Below are 27,709 nucleotides of genomic sequence, written 5' to 3' on the forward strand. Positions count from 1 at the left end.
AAGAAAATGACCCGAGCTCTAGCCAGCTCGTTTAAATTCGAGTTTGAGCTTGCACACACCGTGACTCAGCTCAACTACAACCCTTAATCCTTAATATTTTTAACTACCAACAAATTCTTAAAACAGACCACTGGCTAAATTTATCAAATCAAAATGCACCCGCTTTTCGATTAAAGCCTACGCACGTGAAAACTCACTGTATTTAACAAGTATAATAATAAAACCTGATAATAAAAAACCAAACAACCAACACTATAATCTCTCTCTCTCTCTCTCTCAATCAAAACGCACACATTTCAAAACCGAGATCTCTTTCTGTCATTGACACTTGATTCTCCGTCGCCGTTAACGGAATATTCCTTATTATTCGCCGGAAACGGTTACTCAGTTAATTAAGTTAAAACAAACAGACAGAATGAGTACCGGCGAGCTGCTCAGCATTGAACCTCAGGAGCTTCAATTTCCATGTAACTTAATTACTTACTTACTTATATTATTATTATTATTGTTGTTGTTGTTGTTGTTGTTGTTATTATTATTATTCAGATCTGATTTTGTAATTTTGATAGTTGAATCGAAGAAGCAGATCTCGTGTGCCATGCAATTGACGAATAAGACCAACAATCATGTGGCCTTCAAGGTATTAATTGTTATGATTTTGATGTGAAGTTGATTAGTTGAATTAGACACTGTATGTATGTAGGAATATAAACTTGTTAGGTTATAAATTAAGCATTTCAAGGTACTGTTATTGTGACTAAGCAGTTAATACGGAAATATATCGGATATCGGTCAGTTATCGTGGTGGGATATCAGATATCAGTAATTTTAATATTATGCAGAATTTATATATATAGCACTTTAACACTAACAATTCAGTAAAGGAATATAGATTTCTTAGGTTATATATCAACTATTAAGCATTTGAATTAAGGTGCTGTTGTTGTAATTAGTACTAATTTGTTCAATTGTTATGATTTTGATGTGAATTTGAATAGTTGATTTATACACTGTATGCAGAATTATAGGTTTACTAGGTTATATATTGACTATTACGCGTTTGAATTCAGGTACTGCTGCTGTAATTAGTACTAATTTGTTTATTTGTAATGATTTTGATGTGAGTTTGAATAGTTGAATTAGACACTGTTCTTAGGTCATATATTAAGCATTTCGGGGTACTGTTATTGTGCCTAAGCAGTTAATGATGAAAAATATCGGATATTTGAGATATCGGTTGGATCGAGGTGGAATATTGTAATTTTAATATCATGCAGAATTTATATAAATATATAGCACTTTAACACTAACAATTCAGTATACTCTCCTACTATTAACATATTATTCTTTTGCAACTGCCAAACACACTAACATTTGTAGCAAGTAGGAACTGATTAAGACTCAAAACACTAACATTTCACACTAAAAGTTGAAAATTAAGACTTAAAACACTGATTTCGGGAATATCAGTCAATATCGCCGATATCATCGGTACCGAAATTCTGACCAATATTTCACATGAAGAACGATAACTGACCGAGATACTGCATAGTATTGTGATTAGTACTAGTAGTAGTTTGTCTAATTGCTATGATTTTGATGTGAAATTAATTAGTTGAATTAGACACTGTATGTAGGAATATAAACCTGTTAGGTTAGAAATTAAGCATTAGAATTAGGTTTTTTGGTTTGGTGATGCAGTTTTCAATGTTTGGATCGATCTTATTATGAAAATTTGCAGGTTTAAGTTCAAATAATCAAAATATGGCTTTATAGAAGTAAAATTTTGTAAAGCTTATTAGATGTAACTATCTCAAGTAATCAATCTTCAAGGATTCTAAATCTTGAATTTTCAGGTGAAAACCACGAATCCAAAGAAGTACTGTGTTAGGCCTAACACTGGCGTCGTTTTGCCTCATTCTACTTGTGATGTCACAGGTTCGCATTTTGCATCTTACTTTAAATATTTATCAGTTTTAAGTTTCACCAAACTGACATTGGTTTTCTATATGTGTAGTTACAATGCAAGCTCAAAAGGAGGCTCCTCCTGACTTGCAATGCAAGGACAAGTTTTTGCTACAGAGTGCAGTTGCAAGTCCGGGAGCCACCACTAAAGATATTACTCCAGAATTGGTATTTGTTTAAGTTATAGAATATTTTTCAGACTTTTCATCTCGTGAATGGAATTATAAGGTTTAAACATATTATTTTCAACAGTTTAACAAGGAATCTGGAAATCAAGTGGAAGAATGCAAATTAAAAGTTAGTTATGTTGCTCCCGCACAACCGCCTTCACCCGTAAGAGAAGGATCCGAGGAAGGTTCCTCTCCAAGGGCATCGGTTTCAGAAAACGGGAATGTAAACGCAATTGACTCTACTGCTGTGAGTTTGTTTTTGTTTTTTTAATAGTTTTTTGTTGTTTTTATGGTACTTATAAAAGTTTGAAATTTATTTCTGCAGGTTCTGAGAGCACATGTTGAATCTAATGAGAAACCTTCAGAGGTTATTTTTTGAGCTATTGTAATTATTGCTTATCTGTTATATATATTGCTCATGTGTTTGTGTGTTTTCAGACTAGGGCTCTTGTTGCTAAGCTAACCGAGGAGAAGAATTTTGCTGTTCAACAATCTAACAAGCTTCAACAAGAACTGGTACTTAAACCTTTACTTAAACTTAATTATGCATTATTAATACTTCATTAATTTGTATCTAGCTTGATAGCATTTAGTTAGATCATAGCATTGATATGATTCAAACCTGACTACTTTCAGAATTTATAATCAGTTATTACATAGATTAGTAACCACCAGACATTAGCAGAACTTGAAAGTTGAAATCCAAGCTAAAAAACGCAATTCTTGCTGCTCTTGACCCCATATGCCAATCTGAGCTTTGATTTTAGACAAATCAGTTCTAACTCTTCTATTGGCTATATGGACCATTTGAAGTTCACTTGGATTTGAAAACCAGTGGGATCACAACATTTTGAAATCTTTATCCATCGATTCATTTGAACATCCTATGTGATGTTCTGAAAAAAGATTCGGTCTGCTTTTTTTACTCATGGCACAGAAGTGATATTCTTCCCCTGCTCCATATAAGATATGCTACCGATCACAGTCCACGAAACCACTTGCCATACTCTTTTGATTCAATAATCAATATTAAGCCCATCTTTGATCTTTGTTTCTCGTAAGTCATAAGAAGTAATATCCATAGCAAAACACAATTTAAATTGTTTCAACACCCATCCCTGAATACTTTTTCCCAAATACACATCTCTTTAAATATCCCAAGTTCCCAATATCATGATCTGTCCTATATTTTAAAAAGCGTGAGCGACACCGAGGTGATAACGTCCCTGGAGCAGCAGTGTGAGGCGGAGCGCACGTATCATGTATGTGAGGCGCGCTTATTTAGTAAAAGGCTTCTAAATTATTTAAAACACACATTTCATATAGAAAACACATTCATGTGCCTACAACAACTAAAAACGCTACATAGTGTGTATCAATTTTGTACCAAAATCAATGCAATTAAAAGGATAAAGAATTTAGGGTCTAATAACTAATTTAATAATAACTTAACCTTAAAGGATGAAAGTCTTGGTCATCTCTGTTAGCATCCGGCACTAATTATCTTTATTAGGTAACTGTTCACAATTAGGATGCCCTAATCTTTAGTTTATGAATGGTATGGAGTTATTGACACCTCATGTAATTGTACTCTTTAACACCTCAATAATATTGACTCACTAGTGCACCCGTGGATGTAGGTCATATTAACCAAACCACGTAAACTTCTTGTGCTCTCTTCTATTTCATTCACTATTTCTGTTTGTGTTTTTTGTGCCGCTCCACATCAGAAGACAGACGTCTTCGATCAGCAATAAGCCAATTTTAGTCTGTCTGATACCGATCAGACCTGTGCAGATAAGATGTTACCACAAACAACAGCAGCCGATCATCAGCAGATCGCTGCTGCCGTTTCTGTGTTTTAATTGTTCGACCAGATCTGTTCGATTAATAGTGGAAGCTGTTTTTTGATCAGCCATATAACCATTCCTAACAGTCACACATTCATTTCATATCCACGTGTGCACCCCTCTTTGCTCACCTTCATCCCTGTCTTTGTATACAAACCCGCCATTTTCCAGGTTTCAATCTACCCAACTTTCTTGTATTTCTTTTGATTTGGTACTTCGTTTACAACACTGCCCACACAAAGTTGACCGAAGTTAATACACATCGCATATAAGCTCCAGTTTCCTTTGTAAGGTCTAATTTTGGTCTCTTTTAGATATTCATTGCCCATGTAAAAGTGTGCCTAAACTCACGTCGTGTCTAAGGGGTTTGAAGCCAGCCGCCTCCAGTACAACTATTGCCTGGACTCTTCGGAAGCACACTCTCCCTCGCTTGAGGTCGCCTTGTGCGTAAGCACACTTTTTACAACACAAGATCTATCATTTCAATTGCTTCTTCAACTAGAACCAAGTAACCAAAATATCAGAATCTTCGATGGCATTATTTTCACACAAAGAAACTTTCTTTGGAAAGTGATTGTTCCACTTTGTCTCGAACACGTGCCTCACCGGCATATCGTACCTCCCCAGTGTGAGCATACCATCTTCCTCTTGTAATCACTTACACCTATCACTGCCATATGGCTTTTGAGAGAATGAATAAGCTCATTTAACTCCTTCGACTCACTCAACTCCGTCCCTTTCTTGGATCCCTTCTCCATCCTCAAACCTAACACCCCTTTGGCTGCTGGCTGCTGGCTGCTTGAGATGTCTTCAGTCACTTCACGAATTTTAGATACACCAGAAACTTTTGAGAACGCCCCATTCTTTTTCCTTTATTAAAACACCCTGCTCTCTCAAGAACACATCGTTCTTTTCTTGTTTCCCCTTCAACCGGCTACCAGAAACACAACTGCAAACACCCCGTGTAGCTAACGTTTCCTTCCGGCACACTGTCATTTGTCACCCTCTAAGTTACTTACACAAAACTTCTTTCAATTGCTCAATGTCATCCACAAGCCTTGGGTCGTTCTTGATCAGCCCCGTGCGACTCTTTCAATCATTCAACCCCCCCCCCCCCACCACCCCAAACAGTTCCTTAGTGGGTTTACTGTAACCAAAAACCAACTTATGCGTGCTTACCTCACATTCGATTGCGTAGATCCTTCGTCAACTCAACCAAATCCACTGTTCTTTTCTGGAGTGAAACCTCGACCTCTGGTACTTTATATTGCGAAACCAGGGATTTGGTTCACCTATGTGTTGTGACGCTTCTGTCCAAAATGAGGGACGCCCCGACGGTTCAATATCATGGAAATCGAACTTCTCTGCTGCTAGGTCTCTCAGAAACGGAATTTCTCAACTTCCTCTCCTTCACTCTCACTTTTCGGCTGGGATTAATCAGTCCACAGGTTTCTTTAGATAATTGAGCCATTGTTTCCTCTTCTCTGATACTAATTGCTGGCAAAACAATGTATAAAACGGTGAACAAGAAAACGCAGGAGAGTGCTGAAGCTATAACCGGCTTCGACTCTTTTTTAATGATCAAACTCAAGTACTCAAGAACCGCATAAAAATGTGTACAAAGGTGAATATATATATATATATATATATATATATATATATATATATATTAACAAAACTTGGACGAAACGGTAACTCTAAAAAGACAAGATATATCAACTCTTTACTTCAAACTAGGAAATAACAAACTTTAAACGGAACTCGCATTTTCTCCAAGAAAACGGTTACAAAGACAGATTGATGGGTCAGAATTATCCATCAGATCCTACTCTAATTCCTTCTAACATATACCTTCGTTGTATAAAGATTATCCCCTTCAAATCGTGATTACAAAATATAATTCTCTTTCCGTCTTCATTGCCATTTGTGTAAATTATTTTATTCCTATTGTAGGAACTGTTGAGGCGTCAAGGCAACAAAAGCCGTGGTGGTGTCCCGTTCCTATATGTTGTTCTTATCAGTTTGCTCGGGATTTTGTTGGGTTATTTGATGAAATAAACATTGAATTCAAATCCATGGAAGACCCTGTTTTAGTTGTGATATGAGAAGACTATGGTAAGAGTGAAATGTTTTTTCTTTTCTTAATTTTATTTTACATGTTGTGTAATTTTGGGTAACATAACATCCATTTCTGTGTCCACTGATTTGTTAAGGTCATATGTTGGGTTTCTTATATTTGGTACAAAGTTGTGTCTAATTTGTTTTCATTTTATTTTCTTAGAATTTGCCTGTTTGTCCTTTCAATTTTGATTTTATCATATTTGAATTGCATAACAAATAACATATAGATCAGATACTAATGACTTTTATTGTAAGTAATATATAAATAACTAGGGTAATTATGTTTACACTAGTGTAATTATTATTACTATAACTTTTGAACTAAAGTAACTATTATTACACTATTTTATTTTTTATAATATAATTACTTCAGAGTTTAGTGAATACTGTAATTAACTAGTTATTTATATGTTTAGTTGATTAATTTTATTTGTATAGGATCTCATTCATCTTCTTCTAACAGTGTTGTCTTTCCTATTTTAAAGACAAAAAAACTAAAATGATATCTTTATAATAGGTATCGAGAAAATATTATAACTACAAAAAATGATATAAAAACTTAAATGTAGAGGTAAGCATTATTTTTTATTTTAAGTTCATGCAATTAAGTTATTGTTTGTTTTAAAAACTGGTTTATATTTGCTGGTATACTGGTTATAAACCGGATGCCACTCAAGTGACCAATACGTTTTGGTTCAGTAAATTGGATGAACGGTGTATAAGTTGCAATGGTGGTTTTAGCGGTTATACCGTCGTACCGGTTTGATTCAAAATGAAACTTCTGGTATAGAGTCCCGACTAAAAGTTTTAATCTAGCAGTCAATTCATAAACGATTTACTCGGTTCTTACCTCCGTAAGTCCCAAAAACATTGGTTCTTGTCTTCATTTCCTCAATTTTATAGGTAGTATGATTGTAGGCCCCCCAAAACCAATAATTGTCTTTGTTTCTTTCTCAAACAACCATAGATCCCGATACTCCAAACCAATACATCGTTTTGACTATTCATATGAAAGAACTAATAATGAACATCATGTTTTGTTTGCTAGTGCATATAAATACATAATCTTTTGATCATTTGAATGCCAATCTTTGCTGTGGATGATTTGGAATTTCATGCACGTAAAAAGTGATCAAAGATCTGCAAAAATATTGAATCTTAGATCCACCATGTGCAAACACATGGCTTTTGTCACTGTTCTTAATAACTTTGTGGCAAGAATTAATGTTCAGTTTATCATATAGACATGTTTAATTAAAGCGTGTAACAATAATATTATCAGCAGAGACTAAATTAGGAGTGTTCTCGGTTTGGTATTAAAGATTTTTATGTTATTTAGTGAATCAAATCATTAGTACCGTTTCTAATCTTTGTAAATGAAGCTGTTAAAATATTAAAATTAAACCAAACCAAACTTCATATTTCATGATTTTGGTTTATTGGGTCTTCAAAACATGTGCTGAGTTTTTTTGTTTGTTTGAATGACGATGACAATCGGGCTCAATGACGCGCCTCTTCATAGTTCAAACATCCATCATTAGTTTGATGCTTGAGGATGGCGCCAACTCGTTCTACGAGGAGACCGTCTAGCATGTACAAAACATGTTGAGTCGACCCAAAACTTCGGTTACTATGTGGTACTATAACATATTGATTGATGTGTATTGATTTCTATAAGTAAAAATAAAACAACTTTAACTAAAGAAAACATAATTATACACGGAGAAATTTCTTAGACTATGTAACATTACCAAGTGTCATTGCATTTGTCATATTAGTATGATTAAAAGAAAATTGTTTGATACCAATATTTTTTAAACTAAATGGTTTAATCTGATTTGAAAAATAGAAAAAAGAATGTCCGAAAAACTAAATCAGTGTCCAGTTTAGCTGATTTCACCGGTTTGAACTTAATCATCAAACACCTTTGCCACAAGGTATGTGGCAACTACACTCCATTACTCAAGTAAGCAAAATCTTTTTGTGACAACAAAATGTGAAGTGGTGCTAAAAGAGCATAGATAGAAACTTGATGGACTAATTCACATTATGAAGGAATGATGATGAAAAGAAGTTAAGCTCATAATGGGGTTGACCTTCAAGAAACCCTAAATCCAATGACAAATAGGGTCTCTTTGAATTATTGTATGGTGGTTGATGACTTGATAAGAAACAACACATCATGGGTTTGTGGGCATCACCATTCACCTCCATGCATGGTGGACTATAGAGATATGACCATCAAAGTTTGTATGCATGGACAGTATTAGTACACATGTGACATATCTATGGTATTGTTGTATATATAATATCTTAAGTAAATGTCAAAGAATATAACATATCAGTCAATTTTAGAGTTTGGAATAAAAATATGATACGTAAATTACTAGAATAAAAAGTGTGTGGGGTGAGTGAGACCATGGAATACTCAACTTTTTTCTTTTTAAGGGTATTTTTTTAAGGATAGAAAGTATGTGGGCAATAAAGAAAGCGTTGTTATGAAGCGGACTTATATAATTTTTACGTTTAATTGACGAATCTATTTAGAATTAGAGGTTTACACATGTGTTTGGTGGAAAAAATGAATAATAATAATAATAATAATACGCATATATAGTTTTGTATATTATAAAAAAATCAATTTTTAACATATATAAACTTTATAACATTGAAATCTAAGGCTTTAACAGCATATTATCAAGCAAATTCTAATATTAGTCAACATGTTATCAGTTTTCATAAGAACAAAACGTTGGAAAATTTTCAAACACTTGGACTTACTTAAGTCATCAAATAAGCAATTTGAAAATTAAGTTATAAAAATGTTTGTTCAACCCCACTTAATTAATAAGTATTTAGTTCATACGCTTAAAATTAATTATTTGTCATATCAAAACACAGTCAGAATCAATAATGAACATTCCTAAGAGTTGTAACCTGCAATCTAGAAGAAAATTGTAGCAAGTTTGCATCTATTTTCAAACTATTTCAATTAGTTCACTCGAACTTTTTACCCCTAATTTAATTACTCAACTTTTAGGTAAATTATAGAAGTTGTTTCAAGGGCTGATTGATAATTTTAATTTTAATTTTCCATTATTACTTGTATAATTAGTCACACACTTTTATATTCTAAGAAAAAGGTACGTAGTTTATAAATTTATATATACGTAAATCAAGTCAAGTAATTTATATATACAAAAGTGTTGCATGGGTGAAACCTTTTTTTGCACACTCACACCCATGTCGATATCCAACCCCCTTTCTTTTTCTATTTAACTTTTTAATGCTCTTTTAGTCCCACATATATGCTTTTGTTACTCACATGCTTTGTGGCTTTTATATTCTTTCTTTCTTTATTTATTTAGTTAGTAATTTACTATACACATATGCATATATGAAAGAAATTGTGTATTCATGAATCATGATTGATTAGTTCTTTTGAATCTAAATACCAATTATATGTTAGAGCATCTTCAATTCAGTTAGAGAGACTAAACATGTCCAGAACAACACGTAATTAGGTGTTACATACATTGAAATTTATTCTTTCTTAAAACTGTACGTTTTTCTTTTCAATAATCCGTCATTCAGAAATATCCTTACATTTTCAAATCATTAATGTTATTCAGTTTAGCGTAGTTTAGAGTGTCATATTTTTTTAATATACTTTAATGCACTTAAATATAAAATAAAATGTATTTAAAACCAGTGTTGTAAAAGTCGGATTCCAAGGTCTTGGAATCCGCGATCCAAGGTCCTCGAACATCAACCTTATCGCAATTTTCCAACTCGGCCACCATTACTCGCCAAGGTCCAACCCGATCAAAAATCAGAGTACTCGGGATTACTCGGCCTCCAAGGTCAACTCGACCACCCTATTTTTTATTAATATATTAGTAAAAAATTAAAAATAACAACAAAACATGAATGTTTTGAATTATATTTTTTTATATGAATTATGTTTATTTTGACGTGAATTATGCATGTCTTAACGTAAATATAATATCCACTAATTATTTTATATTATAATTATCATGCCCGAGTACATGCGATTACTCCTCGAGTCATCCTTACAAGGGGTCGGCCGTCTAGGGACCGTTTAACGAGTTTTACAACACTGATTTAAATATTATAGATGTGGGGATTATAAAATTTGGAATTCAAACATTACATGAATATATATTTGTTACATGATTAAAAAACATAAAATATAATTGATTAATTTATATAGCATAAACTAAATTATGACAAAAATATCGACTAACATATGTTCAAACTTAAATAGTAGCTTTCTAATAACGTAAATGAATTATTTAGGACAAACACAAGTTCAAACTTCTGCAACTCACTCCACACTTGTTAGGACATATAATGCTCAAAAATGTCGACCAACATATGTTCATAAAAGGCTAACTTTATTTAGCATCGGACTTTTTGATGCTTTGGATGCCCTCTCTTTCGACAAAGCAATTTCAAATTCCTTTTTTTATTACTATTTTTTCTTATTTTGGCATTGTGATGGAGTTAAAGCCACTTTCAAATAAACAAATAAACAAATAAATAAATAAATAATGCTATTTAAATATCAAGCTATATTACTCTTTTTGTTGAAAATAAAGTTTAACAAAGTGATTTTTCTAATAAGGCGAAATGTCTCCGGAAAATATGTCTCAAGTGGATTAAAGTGACCTACATGCCAATGTTGGGGTGATGGTTAACTAATAAAGGCAAAAATTTTAAATATCTGAATTTAAAATGAAAGTGATTTAAAATGTATTAAAAGAAATCTGTCAATAAAAAAAGGTGGTTTAAAGTGTATATTTCAATTCCATTAGGAGACTACCTTCTAATCGGTCAGATGTAGAGCGTGTTATGTTGTACTTCTTAATGGCTTATGGAGCCTTTTAATGATTAAGTTTCAGAGACATGCTGAATGATTAAGATACCATCTCTTAATCATGCGTTTCTTATTAATTCAGCACTTAATTGTCAAACAACCCCTAATCAAACAAAAAAACGTGAGAAACATATTAAAATTTTTAATTCTTGCGAAAACATGTTGAAATTTTAAAAAGTGTAATTTTCTTGTATTCATATTCTTCTAACTTTTTGCAAGACTTTTTAATTTTATACTTCTCACACATATAGTTAAAGAATCATTAAACCTATAATTTGTTCTGATATTAACATTTGTGGGTTATATACTTATATATGTAAACAAAGAATGGGTGGAAACAAATTAACATTAGTATTTTCTTTTATTTTTAAATACTTCAATGTAAAAAAAATAAATTTGAATGACTCATTTTGTTTTGCATGATATTGCAATATATTCTGTCAGCTTATAAATCATCCTTCTTGTCTCATTGAAAAATGTCACATTGAGAAAGTGACTCTTCATTCTTGCTTTTATAAAGGCTCCTTGTAAAATATGAAATTCCCTTTGTTCTTGGACCATATGTATATATTGTAGAGTGTGTTGTGTCTACTTTCTATCTCGATCATGGTTACATATGGATCCACTTTATTTCAACTTTGTCCAATTACTTCAGGCCCAGTCCCGATATTCTTACTCTCACGCTAAAGATCGATCGATGAAATATCAGTAGTGTCAAAATCCTAACATCAATATATACAATATGAGGTAGAGCACATTGAATGGATTTGATCTTAATTAGGGGCTATTCAAGTTGACAAGAAAACCCTAATATGAATATATCGTTTTCGAAATAAAAAAAAACTCTATTAGAAAGTGAAGAGGTAGGTCCCAGCAGAGCCCAGTTGGACCCGCAAGACTCACCTTAAACAGGGACGTCTGCGCAGAGACCAACTGGATCCGCAGGACCAACCATGCTCAGAGACGTGACGTCCTTACGCGCAGTATGCAAGCTGGTCCCGCAGGAAATGCCTCCCATGGTGAAGGACTCCGCCTGTTCCCGCAGCCTCGGATACAAGCCATGAGGGAAGGCCACCCGCGCAGCATGGCTACACGCACTAGGTACTTAGCTCTCGATCATTCAGTGTCACCTGAAGGAATGAGCAAAGCCGGGAGCAATCCCGCACAGAGGCGGGAGGGGGAATACTCCCGCCCAAATAAGCCAGTCTGTATACTGAAGGACCTTTTACTGTACCTGACGAGGTATGGGCGAAAGATCTGATCAGGGATACGACAGCTCACTGATACAGTATGGCGAGCAGCATGCTCCTGTACTGTATCACTATTAAGCCGCTGCCTACTCACCAACTACTGTCATACCACGTGCGTAGCCGGCAGTTGGTGGAAAGGGAATAGTATACAGCAGGCCTGGTCGCTATCAGCCGCTGCCTACCCACCAACTACCAGCAGGGCACGTGCGTAGGCTACTGTTGATGAACAGGAACACTGTTGCAGCCGGCCATACCTCCTTGGAAACCTACATCCGGCTATAAATACCCCAAATGGTATGATCATCTAAACACAACATATCTTACTACATTATCATCATATTATACCTGATATCTGCTCTAGCAATCTCTTAATATACTTTTATATTTAAAGAGCAATCTAGTCTGATTCTCACGCCGGAGGGTGGTCACAAGGAGGAACCCCCCCCCCCCCCTTCTCAGTGACGAGCTCACGGTGTCTGTTTTGCAGGTTATCAGAAGAACCATCTTCCAAGGGTCTAACCCCTCGTGGGAAACATCTCTCCAACCCCCAGGTTACCAGTAATCTGCCCGGGGTCCGGTTAGTGTTTCTTCATTGGCGCCATCCGTGCATAAAGCTAGAACTTTATTTTTCTCCAGTTTTTTCAAACATCTACAAAGATGGTTAGAGAAATTCCGGTAACCATAACCCCTGCTACTAGGGGGAATACCGGCAACACAGTTTTTACGAACACTACCCCGGCTACCGAAGCCGGGGCAAGTGAAGTAAATTTTACGAACACTACCCCACTTACCAAAGCTGGGGCAAGTGCAGTAAATGATCGCCTACTGGGATCCACTGATACCCAGGTTGAGAAACGAAGACTCCCCCGCCAAACTCTCGATGAAGTTAAGGCATGGGCGGAGGCACGACAAAAGGAATTCCAGGCTGAGTTGGACGAACGCTTGCGTTCCGTGCAACAGGCCGACGAATTCGAATACTGGGAGGATGACTCGGAGGAATCCGACTCCGACGCGAACCCTCGCCATAGGGCAAAAGGGAAGCATAAGGAAACGGAATCCCAACCGAAAAGGCATTTTGGACAAGCCTTCAAACCAAAAAGCACAGGTGGAAGTCCACGAGACTTCTCTAAAACGTTCAGACCAAACGTTGCAAATGCAGGAACGTCCAAATTTGCAAGGGACATTGCTGAAGCAATCGCCCCAAAGAGTGCCAAACAAATGCCCAACATAGGCACATATGACGGTATATCTGATCCAGACGATCATTTGAACAGGTTCATAGCAGGGGCAACCGTCAGCAATTGGACGGAACCCACGTGGTGTTACATGTTCCAAATGACGCTGGTTGGGGCTGCTAGAGCATGGTTCGATCGTCTACCGGTCAACCACATCTACGACTGGGCAGACTTCCAACAAAAGTTTAGCCAACACTTCAGCCAGCAACGGAAGTATACCGAGGAGCAATGGACAATCCTCAAATGCATACGAGAGGAAGACGAATCTCTGCCAAACTTCATCACTCGCTTCAACTCAAAGAAGCTAAGTTTGGGCAATATCAGTGAAGATCTTGTTCGCGCTGCCTTCATCCAGGGCGCACATGACCCAGAGCTCATCCGCACCCTAACGGGTAAAGATGGCATGCCATCCACATGGGATGGCATCATGACAGCAGCAAAACGCTATGCGGAAACAGAGAAACAACTGGGTAGAGATCTCCCACAGAGCACAAACCTCTACACCCAGAGGACGAGAGAAGACAACGTCCTCACCGCCCGATTAAATAAAAAACGAAAGCTAGGCATCTGGCAGTCAAGGGTAAACTTTGACACCTCATCCGGCTTGCAAAATCGGTTGGGCGGAAGGGATAATGTACAGTCGCACCGGAACTCCAGATGGACGCCACTCACCAAAAGCGTCACTGAGATATTCGCCACTGAAGGGCTCCCATGGCCAAAACCGCCAATAATCCGACATCGTCACGATGCAGATCGGAGCAAATACTGTGACTTTCACAAGACAAAGGGCCACAACACTGAAGAATGCATAGATGTAAAAGATATGGTCGAAGCATTTGTCAGAGATGGGACGCTCGCGCACCTCGTGGCGTAATAAAGGCTGAGCAGGCGGGTGCGTATAGAACCCCAGCTGGGGAAAACACGAATCAATTCCAGCTTCAAAATCGAGACTACATGCTGCGTAAAGAACGAGATCCCGAACCAGGTGCGTATCGGCTCGATGGCACTCCCATCCCAACAAGGAAGGGAGCTCATTTACACAGTTTGCATGTAAATCAATTCCAATTTGTAAAGAAAAGGCCAAGAGCCACTTCTAATGGAAATGATTCTCTTAAGAATATCGAAGCTGATGATTTTACATTTAATACTTTTCTGGACACTAATATGCCGGTTTTCACCGCATAATTACGTGAAGTCATTGCATGGGAAGGCGGTCCTACCCGCACGAACCCAATAACGTGACAAACCTTCACGCAGGTCAGTTGAAGGGGAAAAAGTTCAGCACCCAAAAATGAAAGTGCCGGTCTATCCGCATGAATCATTAACGAAACTGAATAATAACCTATCAACAACCGCGCGTCGAACGGTTAAAACTATCCAACACTGGTGACGGCATTCACATTACGTGAAGTCGTTGCGTGGGAAGGCGGTCTTACCCGCACGAACCCAATAACGTGGCAAACCTTCACGCAGGTCAGTTGAAGGAGAAGAGTTCAATTATTCCATTAAATGAAAGTGCCGGTCTATCCGCATGAATCATGAAAGGAAAATGAACACTAACCTATCGACAACCGCGCGTCTAACGGTTCAAAACAAAATTCTTAAAAAGGTAAGAAAAACCTACACGCAGGTCAGGTATGGGTAAAGTTTTGCCATCCTACTAAGTGCAAGTGACGGTTCTACCCGCACAATCACGAAAGAGGAAGCAAAACTTCACACCTATTATCAACCACGTTCAAAGGTTAACTTATCCTCAAAAGGTAAGAAAAACCTACACGCAGGTCAGGTATGGGTAAAGTTTTGCCATCCTACTAAGTGCAAGTGACGGTTCTACCCGCACAATCACGAAAGAGGAAGCAAAACTTCACACCTATTATCAACCACGTTCAAAGGTTAACTTATCCTCAAAAAGTAAGAAAAACCTACACGCAGGTTAGATAAAAGTTAAAGTTTAGCCATCCTACCAAGTGCAAGTGACTGTTCTACCCGCACAATCACGAAGGAGGAAGCGAAACTTTAACCCACTATCAACCACGTTCAAAGGTTCTTATTCTAAACACTTGGAAAATTGCTAATTTAAACTAAGTATGCAAGTCATAAGTTTATAAAGCAAGGAACCCAAAGAAGGAAATAACAATCTTATACACAAAAAGATTAATATTTCAAGAATATATTACAAGAATGGCCGGGTAACTACCCGCCTAAAAGAAAAAATAAAAAACTATACAAGTCTTAGCAATGGGAAGGGATCTTCAGGATCAAGCCTCAGGGCCGCTTCCACTTGGACCCGCTCCGTCAGAAGAACGGGGTGGTTCGAGGAACGCTTTGAGGACAGCTAACCCATCATCAGCAGCAGCTACTTCGTCCACCTTCTCCACCACTGGATGCGGGAAGGCGGCGTATTGGTTCAATGCTTGGTCATAAATGGCTTCAGTATCCACATTGAACAAAGGGAAGTTGGAAGGCGGGACGCCTTTCTCAACAAACCCTAGACCAAGCATGAAGCCGGCCTTTTCCCCATCATCATGAGAAGCGTTGAGGGCTGCGGTCATAGCATCATCGTAAGAGGTCTCTGAAAAGACCCGACGCACAACCTACAAAGAAAACACAAGTATTAGAACCTTTTCTTACAAAAGAAATGCGTGAAGATAAATCTAAACATACCTGAGGCAACGCTTCTCGAAGAAGCCATCGGAGGGCAGCTTGAGCTTCGGTATGGGCGCGTTCGGCTTCGCTCTTGTTAAGGTTGGCAAGTAAAACTTCCTTAGCGGCAGCCTCTTCGACGCCCTTAAGCTTCCGCTGGGTCTGGTCAAGCACCCCCCTTTGGTCCAGGATTTCCTGGAGTTTCTTGGCATCTTCCATTGCCAAGGCATCATGAGCGCGTTGGAGAGCCACTAATTTGGCCTTGAGCTCCTCATTCTCCACACGCAAAGGCTCAGCAACGGCTTCAGCCTTGGCAGCCCTCTCGGTTGCGTTTCGCGCAGTCTCCCTGGCCAGCCGAAGCTGTTCATTCACAGCTTGGGCAGCCTTGGAGCGGGCCTCGAGTCGCGCCTGAACTTCAACCTCGAGGGCCTTGAAGGCCTTCTCCTTGTCGGCGGCAGCTGCCGCCAGCTGTTGGTTCTCCTCCCGAAGAGCACGCGCCTCAGATATGTCCTTGGCGTGAGCTGCTTTCAACTTGTCGTTTTCACGACAAAGCAGCTCGACGCGCGGCTGCATCCGGGCCTGGAGAACCCGAAGCTCATTAGTTAGCCTACCCTCCTGGTAGCTAACCATGGCTTCCCCCAACGCGCCCGGAGGAGCAGCGTGGCGAGCCCAGTCCACGCACTCCACGGGTGTGCGAAGGGTTGTTCCTCGGCGTATGTTCCATCGAGGAACATACACTTCATTGGAATCCGACACTGCAAAAGAAACAAAAGCAGTAAGGAAAAGATGATGAAAAACATAAGGGAAAAAGAAAGGAACCCTACGCACCTGTAGGGTCAATGACAGGCCGATAGCCGCCAAACCCATCACCTGAACCTAAAGGAAATCCATCCAACAGGTCAGGCAGACGGGAAGGTGGCAAAGATCGGCGTGAAGCCCTGCGCGTACCTGATGGTCCGGCCATCGGTGCCGGTGGCGCGGGCATGGTGGCAGCCGCCGTGGTCGCCGTCGTTGTCTCCGCCGCGGTCGCCGCCTCCTTAAAAGCAGCAGTAACCGCCGGTTCCGTGAAGGATGCTGTAAAAATCGCACTCACGGCCGGCGGTGACGTCATCACTACCAGAACAGCTGGCTCAAAGGAATGAGCAACTGGACCAGCGGATGCAGACGCAGGCGCCTGGGTCGACGCCTCAGGAAGGCTGACCGAGCCTACCGTCATTGGCGGGGAGGTATTCCCCTGCGGTTCACCCCGGAATGCGTCAACACCCACGCCTGCACAAAGAAGAAAGTGTTAAATTTATAGTGATAAATCTGCAGACATTATGATTATACTTACGGGTTTTCTTGACCCTGAACGAACGGACGGGCGGGGAGGAACCCGATGGAGCCGGCCTCTTGGTACCGGTCACCGTCGTCTTCATTGGTTCTCCGGAGGTAACGGTCGTAGCCTCCGGAGCAGTGCTCTTCTCACCACCGGGCTTCCCCGCCACCTCTTCACTATCTGACTCCGAGTCAGAGAGAACCACTGGATCAGCTGTGGAGGCCTTCTCCTTCCCCTTCACGCCGGCAGCAGCCTTCTTCTTCCGCACAAGGGGAGGACCATCTGCGGATTCCTCAGAAGAAGACAGGATGTAAGGATTTCCAGCAACGGGTACAGCATTGAGGGGTTCAGGATAGAATATCTCCTTACCTGGCCGCCGGTGGCTCAGGATCTCTTGGCCCGGCGGATAGACCTCCACAAACCTATCCGCCGTTTGCTCCAGGATGGGCAACTCATTGTCGTCCAGAGCACGAGTGCCCACCCGCACGGGACTGTCAGCCTCCCGCGGGAACAGGAGCGACTCCAAATTATTCCCCTCTGAAAGAAAAGAAACAGTTAGAAAATAAACTAATATCAGCAAGAAAGACAAGACATACCATAAGGAATAGAGTTCAAACCGTATTCGAGAAGGATAGGAAACCGGGACGCATCCTTCCATACCCGGCTCATCCCCAGCAGCACCATCCCGGACTCCGCAAACCGGTAAACCGGAGATTGGACCCGGGATATCTTCGCGAACCATTCCGCCTCCTGGTAACTGGAAGCATGAAGGCTCGGAAGCGCTTGACCCTTCTTGAACTTCATAGCAATGGGGATGGCGCGGGCAGAGATGTAGAAGAACTCCCGCTTCCACGATCGGAGACTGCGCTCGGTCACGCAGATCTTCAAACCCTTAATACGGGTTGTCAGGGTGTACCACCCCTGGACGCACCTCCAAGTATAGAAGGTCATCAGGCGGTCCACATAGGGCTCAATACCCAGAATCCGGCACACCCACTCGAAGTGCCGGACCTTGGCAATCGCCATCGGATGCACCTCGGTCAGGTGCACACCGTGCCTCTCCAGGACACGATACATAAACTTTGTCAATGGAAACCTAAGGTTCCCATAAACAAAGAATGCAGCATATACCCCGATCTTGCCACTGGGGGCATCGTACACAGTCTGGTGGGATTCAGGAAACTCAGGCTCGAGAGACTCGAGCATGAACTTCCTGACTATGTACTGGTACTGATCGAGAGGTAGAGCACACTGGCACTCGCCAGCAGTACTCCTATCGTCGGCTACAGCTTCAGCATCATGAGAAGACATTTTTGCAGAAAGAAGAGTGATTTCGGGGAAAATGCTTGCCTGAAAAAGGGGAGTATTTGCCGGAAATCACTAAGAAGAAGAAGAAGAGAGGTGAAAGTGTGGATTACAAAGGGGCCTCTCCCCCTTTATATACTAATCGCAATTAATGCGGTGAATTTAATGCGGAGGAGAGAGAAATCGAAGGTGCAATGAAACTATGACACGTGGCAAAAAGCAGGCTGGCAACAGCTGTTGACAGGACGCGTGCCAGTAATTTTGCGGCCACGCGCCCGAAAAATCGTGCCCACGCGCCAGGAAAAGCGTCTGGAATGACCATGTTCTGTCACGTCACCATAACTTCCTGCACGTCCTGACACAGTCAGAAGAAACCGTCGCACGACGTTTCAGAGGTTTGGACTGTTCTTATCTTTCCACCAACTCTTCGAATTTCAAAATTCAAAATTTAAAAATATTAAAAAGTAAGCGGGAAAATACCCCTTACCCCTTGGCAAACAAGTAACCGTTAGACGGATGCGGGTACAATGTAAAGGCAAAATCCTTCACATACCTAGCACCCGCAGGGAATTGAAGCCAAGTAAACCTTGGCGAACAAGTAACCGTTAGACGGATGCGGGTACAGTGTAAAGGCAAAACCCTTCACATACCTAGCACCCGCAGGGAATTGAAGCCAAATATTCCTCGGCAACCAAGTAACTATAAGACAGGTGCGGGTACAGTGTAAAGGCAAAACCCTTCACATACCTAGCACCTGCAGGGAATTGACGCTAGGAATACCTTGGAAGTAAAGTAACCGTAAGACGAGCGCTGGTACAGTGTTAAGGCAAAACCCTTTACATACCTAGCGCTCCGCTGGGAATTGAAACCAGGAAGGATCTTCTGGGCAATGCTTGCGGAAACGGAAATAACATCCCCGCATAGCGGGAACGTTGAGAACTACGTTGTTTGAAGCTCCAGGATGGAATTGGTGGTTTTAACATAATTGATCACTATGTTCAAAACTACCAAAACCTCATGGAGAATCCACACAACTAGGACTCAATGCTCCTGACTTGCGAGGAGGTTACAGACCTACCCGCATCATACCCAAAGACCAAGCAGGAAACTCGGGCATTTCTGCAAGTGACAAGGACTTCCCATGGAAAACCTTACAAAACCCTTTTCAAAACCCTTTGCTTAAGTCCAAAAGTTCACCTCACTTTATTAAACACGCATGAGAAGAACATTGGACTGGGGGGACTTGAAGAGGTAGGTCCCAGCAGAGCCCAGTTGGACCCGCAAGACTCACCTTAAACAGGGACGTCTGCGCAGAGACCAACTGGATCCGCAGGACCAACCATGCTCAGAGACGTGACGTCCTTACGCGCAGTATGCAAGCTGGTCCCGCAGGAAATGCCTCCCATGGTGAAGGACTCCGCCTGTTCCCGCAGCCTCGGATACAAGCCATGAGGGAAGGCCACCCGCGCAGCATGGCTACACGCACTAGGTACTTAGCTCTCGATCATTCAGTGTCACCTGAAGGAATGAGCAAAGCCGGGAGCAATCCCGCACAGAGGCGGGAGGGGGAATACTCCCGCCCAAATAAGCCAGTCTGTATACTGAAGGACCTTTTACTGTACCTGACGAGGTATGGGCGAAAGATCTGATCAGGGATACGACAGCTCACTGATACAGTATGGCGAGCAGCATGCTCCTGTACTGTATCACTATTAAGCCGCTGCCTACTCACCAACTACTGTCATACCACGTGCGTAGCCGGCAGTTGGTGGAAAGGGAATAGTATACAGCAGGCCTGGTCGCTATCAGCCGCTGCCTACCCACCAACTACCAGCAGGGCACGTGCGTAGGCTACTGTTGATGAACAGGAACACTGTTGCAGCCGGCCATACCTCCTTGGAAACCTACATCCGGCTATAAATACCCCAAATGGTATGATCATCTAAACACAACATATCTTACTACATTATCATCATATTATACCTGATATCTGCTCTAGCAATCTCTTAATATACTTTTATATTTAAAGAGCAATCTAGTCTGATTCTCACGCCGGAGGGTGGTCACAAGGAGGAACCCCCCCCCCCTTCTCAGTGACGAGCTCACGGTGTCTGTTTTGCAGGTTATCAGAAGAACCATCTTCCAAGGGTCTAACCCCTCGTGGGAAACATCTCTCCAACCCCCAGGTTACCAGTAATCTGCCCGGGGTCCGGTTAGTGTTTCTTCAGAAAGACAATATGAATTAGGTCCCAACATGATAACATGTCAAGGCTGAAATGATCATAAAAAAGTTTATGGGTATCTATGTTAACATTATAACACTAATAGGATATTGTATTTAAAATTTTGCCAGTTAATTAACAAAGATCTACCCAAAAGACAACATTCTATGTTAGGTAAGGAGATTGGAATCTCGTATCATAGTCACATGACAATATTTGTTAACCAGAAACAACTATTTGTGTGTATATGAGTGTAGAACATACACATGAAATCAAGACACATGGCATTGGTGTCTTAAGTTATAACACATTAACTATATGCTAACGTTATGTGAACATATAAATTAAATTATGACACCATAATAAAAAAAAGAAAAGAACAAAGTGACAGTGTTTAAACGTTAAGGTATCATTTGTGTATCTGCGTATGAGATTAGCCACCACAAATTTAATCGGGACCAGCCTAGTTAAAACAATAGTAAAACTTGGTTATTATTTTATGAAGTTTTCCATTTTCTTATAGATATTTTAAATTGGGTTTCATTAGAGGAATACATTTAAAATTTTACTTGTTACTATCCTATATTCCTATGAGTGAATTAATATACAGTTTAATACAGGTAGAAATAACCGATGAGTAATCAATTCAAAGACATTGTATGAGCACTAAACAAAATCTTTGTGGGGTTCATTGGTTCAGTTCATGTGGGGACCTTGATTAGTCAATCAATGTTTCCAAGATCTTATGGCGTTCAACGTCGTATTCACTTGATTTAAAAAAAAGTACCCAAATTTTATTTTGCAATGTTAAAAAGTAAATGTGATATTTTGTTTTTAAGATGCATCGTTAATTATTATACATTTTTGTTTTTGATTTTCAGTTATAAAATTATCATTAATTAAATTATAATAATAATACGGTATGTATATATAGTCTGTATAGACGGCCCGCTTTCCTATAATGGGTTACCAGTTGTATTCTAATCATTCGGTAATTTGAGAAGGGTATGTATTTTAGCTTCGCTAGGAGGCGCCAAGACCAGGCTACAATGGCATCGGGCACACCAAACACTACAGAAAAGCGGCGTTAAACGGGACGCGGTGCACCATTGTGAAGACCATTACAGGCATTAGAGCTTTTATTATTATTATTATTATTATTATTATTATTATTTCACATTTCATCACATCATAAAACTATTGCCCGTTCACATCTCACACCTCCCATAACACATAACCTAACAGTAGATAACAACACTCAGTTGTCTTATTTACAAACTAATCATATAGAATGATTGATCTGATTATCACAAAACCATCAATATGCTTGGTGGATTCTTTGCATTATGAAATACAACATGTGCATATGAATATCTATATACGTATGTGTTTCAATGATTTTTGTATTAGTGCTTTATACGTGTCTAAAATTCATCCATTAAGCATATATATTAATAGCTAGACGACACGTGAATAAAATGGGCACTACATAATCTTGAACTTGCCATCTAAATGTCTGTTTTGTTGATGATGCATGAACAAAAGGGTGACACATGTAGAATTTGATTTTTAGTTGATGACAACAGAATAAAGTGGGATACTCAATTTAAAGTGGATATGTGGCATACTGGCATGATTTCATGTAGCTCTTGATTATAGACAACGTTAACCTCTGAACAGATAACACATTAAGATGTTGAAGTGATTTATACCAGGTGTCACCAAAGTATATATAATCTAGGGTGTCAATCGTGTCGGTTTGATCAGTTAAACAGATTGAAAGATTTTGGTATAAATCTTTCAATCGAATGGAATTAATAATTGTGCATGTTCGTTTATTTATTAAGAGAACGAGCATATATAAACGAACTTTCTATTGAACGATTTATGAACAGTTCGTCCAGCTTTCTGTTCGTTTACAACCCCATTAATAATAGTTTAGATTATTTTTTATATATAACATCCTTGATTTTTCTCGTTTCTTTTAACAGCAGATGCTAGACACTCGGGATCACACTAAGGCCACATATAGTGGCCGACAAAAGCCCAAAAAACGGGGCGATTTTTTTGGTTGAACACCCCCCCCCCCCCCCCCCCCCCCCCCCGCGATAGGGGGGAGTGTTTTTTGTCGCCCGTCCTTGTTTTTGTTATAGTATTGTTATAATAGTGTGTGTGATATATATATATATATATATATATATATGTATGTATGTATGTATGTATGTATGTATGTATATGAAGCTACAACAACATTACACCCATAAAACAAAAACTCATATTTTGCTGACTGGACGACACATGACGTAATTCGCCCCATTTTATAGCTCATTTACTACACATGACCTAAAAAACACATTATTTTTTCGCTAGAAGAACCAAACTTGATGACCTGACCGGTGTTTCGTTGATTTAATGGTTTATTTGGAGCCCTGGATTGTCGACTCACTTTAATGAAGACAAGGTCCATCAGTGCCGTACACGTGTGGGTCTAGGGATAGAGACAACTCTCTTATGTTTCACTTGGGCCCACTGTCTCAAACACTGTCTTTGCCTTCCCATGTTTTAACCAAAATGAAACGGCCAGAAGATATAAAATGACATTTAATTTAAAGTGAATTACAATATTACATATTAAAATTATGAAAGTAGCATTTTACTATTTAAATTTCAAAAATAATAATCATCTTTTGAACACTACCATATCTTTAAAGTCCTTAAATATAAATCTCTATATCCTTTAAACTATCATATTATAGTTTTATATTTATTTTTGGTGATCACATGATGCCACCGTTACCGATGGGATTGGTGGCTTATAGACAAAGACAAAGCCTTTAAACTACCAATGAGTCGGGTGATTTTGAGTTCAAGTTTCCTAAATAACAGAAATTCATCATTAAAAATACATAATATATCAGTTATGTGATGGTAGGAAACTTAGTATAAGGATGTATATGATTAGATATTATTTAAATAGCAAATACCATTCTATGTTTATAGCAGAATAAAAATTGGTTAATTAAGAAAGTGGGGTACTTAATCATACAAATCATTTGACAATAGTGTTATTTAATCTAATAAAAAAAACCCTGGGAATTTATAATTGCCACTAGTAATGACTTGAATAAAAAATGTAGTAAAAAAGTATATAGATCTTTATCTTCTTACATTGAATTAGAGACGCAGCATATCATAAATTATTTGGTGTAATATGATTGGGGCTCCACTAAAAAGGAAAATTATATAAGATAACAACATATGTTTTGTACAATTTTCATTAACGTATGTTGTGTACAGTTTTCATTCTAGATAAGATAGATTATGTGAATTAAGTCAATAGCACAATATTTCTGATTTACTTATATTTACACAACCATTATTATTAATTTATTATTGATTATTTTAAATTTACTAGTAGAATATTAAGGTTCTTGTAAATTGTATTTCAAGTAAAAGATAGTAAGTAAGATGTTATTATATATTAAAAAGGTATATCACATAAAAAAGATTTATTATAAAATAAGTAATATGCATTTTGCCTGAAAAATACTTAAGGAATATTGAAATGCTTCTAGGAAACTAAAGGCTTAATATTGTTTGTGTAGGGTCCAACAGGGAAAAGTCCCATGTGATTTGGGTTACAATTGTAGTCATAACTACTAAAATATTTAGATAATAATAAAGTATTGTATCAAATGAATATATTAATCATAGTACAACAATTACTGCATCACCTTTAGGCCTAACAATGATTAAAATCTTGATATAATGTAAACATATTCATAGAAAATCATTATATAATTGAGTAAAATAATTATATAAAAAAAATCATGTATATTCACATCAGCGTTAGTCACAATGAGCAACCACTTTCAAGCGGCTCACGACGGATGAGCGACCCCTTTCAAGCGGCTCACGACGGATGAGCGTCGGACGGAGGTGGTTAGAAACAGTGTTTGTGCCAAAAAAAAAGTCTAGAAAAGAAATAAAAAACAAAAAGACAAGCTTCAACACAATGCTAAAAACAGCAAAGAGAACACCATAAACATTAAACAACAATGCATATTCATATACTAAGAACACCACCATCCCTAAAATGTCTGGTTCCTTCTGTTTGTTTACATAGAAACAAAATTAAACATTACAATACAAGTACTCAAATGACAAAAAAAAAACCACCTAAAAACAAAGTGTTATTACTCCACAATCCATCTTCCAAGCCTCCCTTCAATCTTTCAACATCTCCAAGCCGAAGCCGAAACAAGTTCCCGATGTTGCCAGCAAAGCACAAGCGCCGATTGCCTCCTTTCGATATGAAATCCCAGAATCGGTGTCCTCTTAATCACACACAAAGCTTGACTTTCCGTAAAATTGCTAAACGTCAACGGTGAAAACCCGCTTGACACAAACTGTGACCGCCAATGCTGAGTCTTTTCGGGAAAAGAAAACCGTCCGGTTATTATCTTTTCGACACTCGGTTGGATCAAAAACCGTTCAATCTTTTGTGACGAGTCGGGATTCATGTTCACGGCATCAAGTGACCCAAGCAGGTTCGAGACAGACTGAAGGGCGTGAATTAGATGGTTCGGGAAGGGCAAATCCATCCTTTCACACCCTTGATCAACTGAAACCACAATCTTCGGAGCAAGATTCTTAACAAAACGGAGAACCAACGGTAACGGGATCTGGTAGTTGGAAACCGTGCTGATCGGGAGATTCACAGCCACGGCTTCATTATCAGAACCACGAAAGGGTAAAGACCACGAAACCGAAGCAAGAACATCAATGCTGACTATCTCAAAGTCAAACCCGATGTTCAATTCAGTAGCGAAATGAACCAAATTGTCATGAGTTAACCCGAGTTGGACATGATCATTTCCGGGCGAGGCAAAAGTAGTGATTTTTAAAAATGGGGCTCTATTAATATTATTATTACTACTTAATGCAAGTTCTTGCATAAAAGAAGCCCATTGATCACCAAACCTAATATCAAAATCAACTACATGAACCCGGTCGAACCCGTCTAACACTTCAAGTAAAGCTTGATTACAAGTGAAATTAGTAAACTGAACTAATGGTGACACCTCTGAGAATGACTTATAAGCACCAATTTTGAAAGATAAATTAAAAGGTGACACAATTGGGTTCATATTATTAATAACTGAATGTAACAACAATTGTAAACCTTCCTTGAAGTAAAATGCAGCCCGTTCGAACGGCTTACCGATCGGAGAAAGCTGATGATTGAGCCGCGCCAATATCGATTGCGCGAGTATCGGATTGTCACCCGAGTGAATACACTCGGAAGCTTTAAAAAGCTGATCAATAACCCCTTGTTCTTGTTCATCAAAAGTAGTAGTCAGTTTCTTAATATTCATAACTTGTGATGGGAATTGAAGGCCGTGCATTGGGAAGTTGTACTGTGTGCTTCCCGAGTTGTACCTCTTAGGGTTTGGTTCATAGAAAACTGGATTTGGGTTAATTAGCAAGTGGGGTTTCACATCCACCTGGTGGTGGTGGTGGTGGTCGGAGAACATGACGGCGGACGGCAGCGCCGCCGCCGTCTCCGCCGTCGGTGAAACAGAAAACAACCCATTTTTGTCGGCGGAGTGAAACCCAACAAGCCCTTGATCTCCGGCGGCGGCGGCGTCGTGCGCCGCCGTAGCGCCGCCGTGGATGAATTTATTTAAATTTAAATTTAAACCCATTGATGGGTCTTCAACATCACCCATAATCAAGCGGAGAATGGACTGTTCTTGGCCGGATTCTGATAACACAGTCTCCCAGTCTTCCATTTCACCGCCGGAGATGTTTAAAACATTTTCCGGCGGCGGCGCCACCGCAACACCACCGCCGCCGCCTGTTGACGTGGAAGTTGGTGGGCTTGGGCTGCTTATTATGCTGACGTTATCCAGCACAGACTTTGGTTCTTCAAAGTACTTATTACACTTCTTACCTTTGTTATTAGTATTATTATTACTAGTCACCAAATCTTGAAAATGTACAACTTTATTTGCACAAGGTACACCTTTCATCTAACGCCGGTCACCGGAGTTTGAAGAAAACAAAAACCCACATCAAAGAATGGATTTTTATGTGAAATGATAGCTAGAAATTGGGTTTTGGGTGTGAAAATGAAAACCCATTTCAGCAAAGATAATAATAATAATCTTTTAAGGGGAAAATAAATAGGAATAAATGGGTTTGATGATATGTGTTGTGTGTGTGATGGCAAGGTGAGTTTGCTTCTATTTTCTGCCATGGATGCGTGCAACATAAAAAAGTGGTAAAGTTACTCTGTACATAGTGGGGTCCACACTAGTCTCTTGATTTTTTTTGAATAAGTTTGTGAAATGGTCCTTGTAATATAAGCTTATGCTCGATTTTGTAACTTCTTTTCAAACGATGATTTTGTAACTTCTTTTCAAACGATGATTTTCTTTGTAACTTCTTTTCAAACGATGATTTTCTTTGTGTGTTAGAGTATCACACTCTCTAAATTTTGTAGAGTCTTGTTAGCTTATTCTAGCCAGATTATATTATTTTAATTGGACTTATGCTAGCTTCAAAGTTTGGCTTTAGCATACCACGATAAACCATCCCAACGGCTAACACTTAATAGTCGTTGTGCCATAATAAGAGCATGACTATCGGGTGTAACGCGTAAGGTTACTCTGTACATAGTGGGGCCCACCCTAGTGTCTTGATTTTTTTGAATAATTTTATGAAA

General features: G+C 39.1%; 1 protein-coding gene and 1 pseudogene across 1 annotated transcript; one reads left to right on the plus strand and one right to left on the minus strand.

Moving 5' to 3' along the window:
• Positions 1–223: 223 nt before the first annotated feature.
• On the plus strand, positions 224–6,262 carry LOC143554240 (vesicle-associated protein 1-2-like). The gene is made up of 8 exons (XM_077044044.1): positions 224–467; positions 570–640; positions 1,857–1,938; positions 2,018–2,133; positions 2,218–2,382; positions 2,461–2,502; positions 2,574–2,651; positions 5,939–6,262. Exons 1-8 carry the CDS (start codon positions 416–418, stop codon positions 6,041–6,043), a joined length of 711 nt encoding a protein of 236 aa, XP_076900159.1. The 5' UTR covers positions 224–415; the 3' UTR covers positions 6,044–6,262.
• An 18,630-nt stretch (positions 6,263–24,892) lies between these two features.
• On the minus strand, positions 24,893–27,141 carry LOC143554241 (scarecrow-like protein 6 pseudogene; annotated as a pseudogene).
• Positions 27,142–27,709: the final 568 nt, after the last annotated feature.

Source organism: Bidens hawaiensis, unplaced genomic scaffold, assembly GCF_021521415.1.
Source record: "Bidens hawaiensis isolate Kalapana, Puna unplaced genomic scaffold, B.hawaiensis_p1.1 tig00017568_1, whole genome shotgun sequence".
Classification (NCBI taxonomy): domain Eukaryota; kingdom Viridiplantae; phylum Streptophyta; class Magnoliopsida; order Asterales; family Asteraceae; genus Bidens; species Bidens hawaiensis.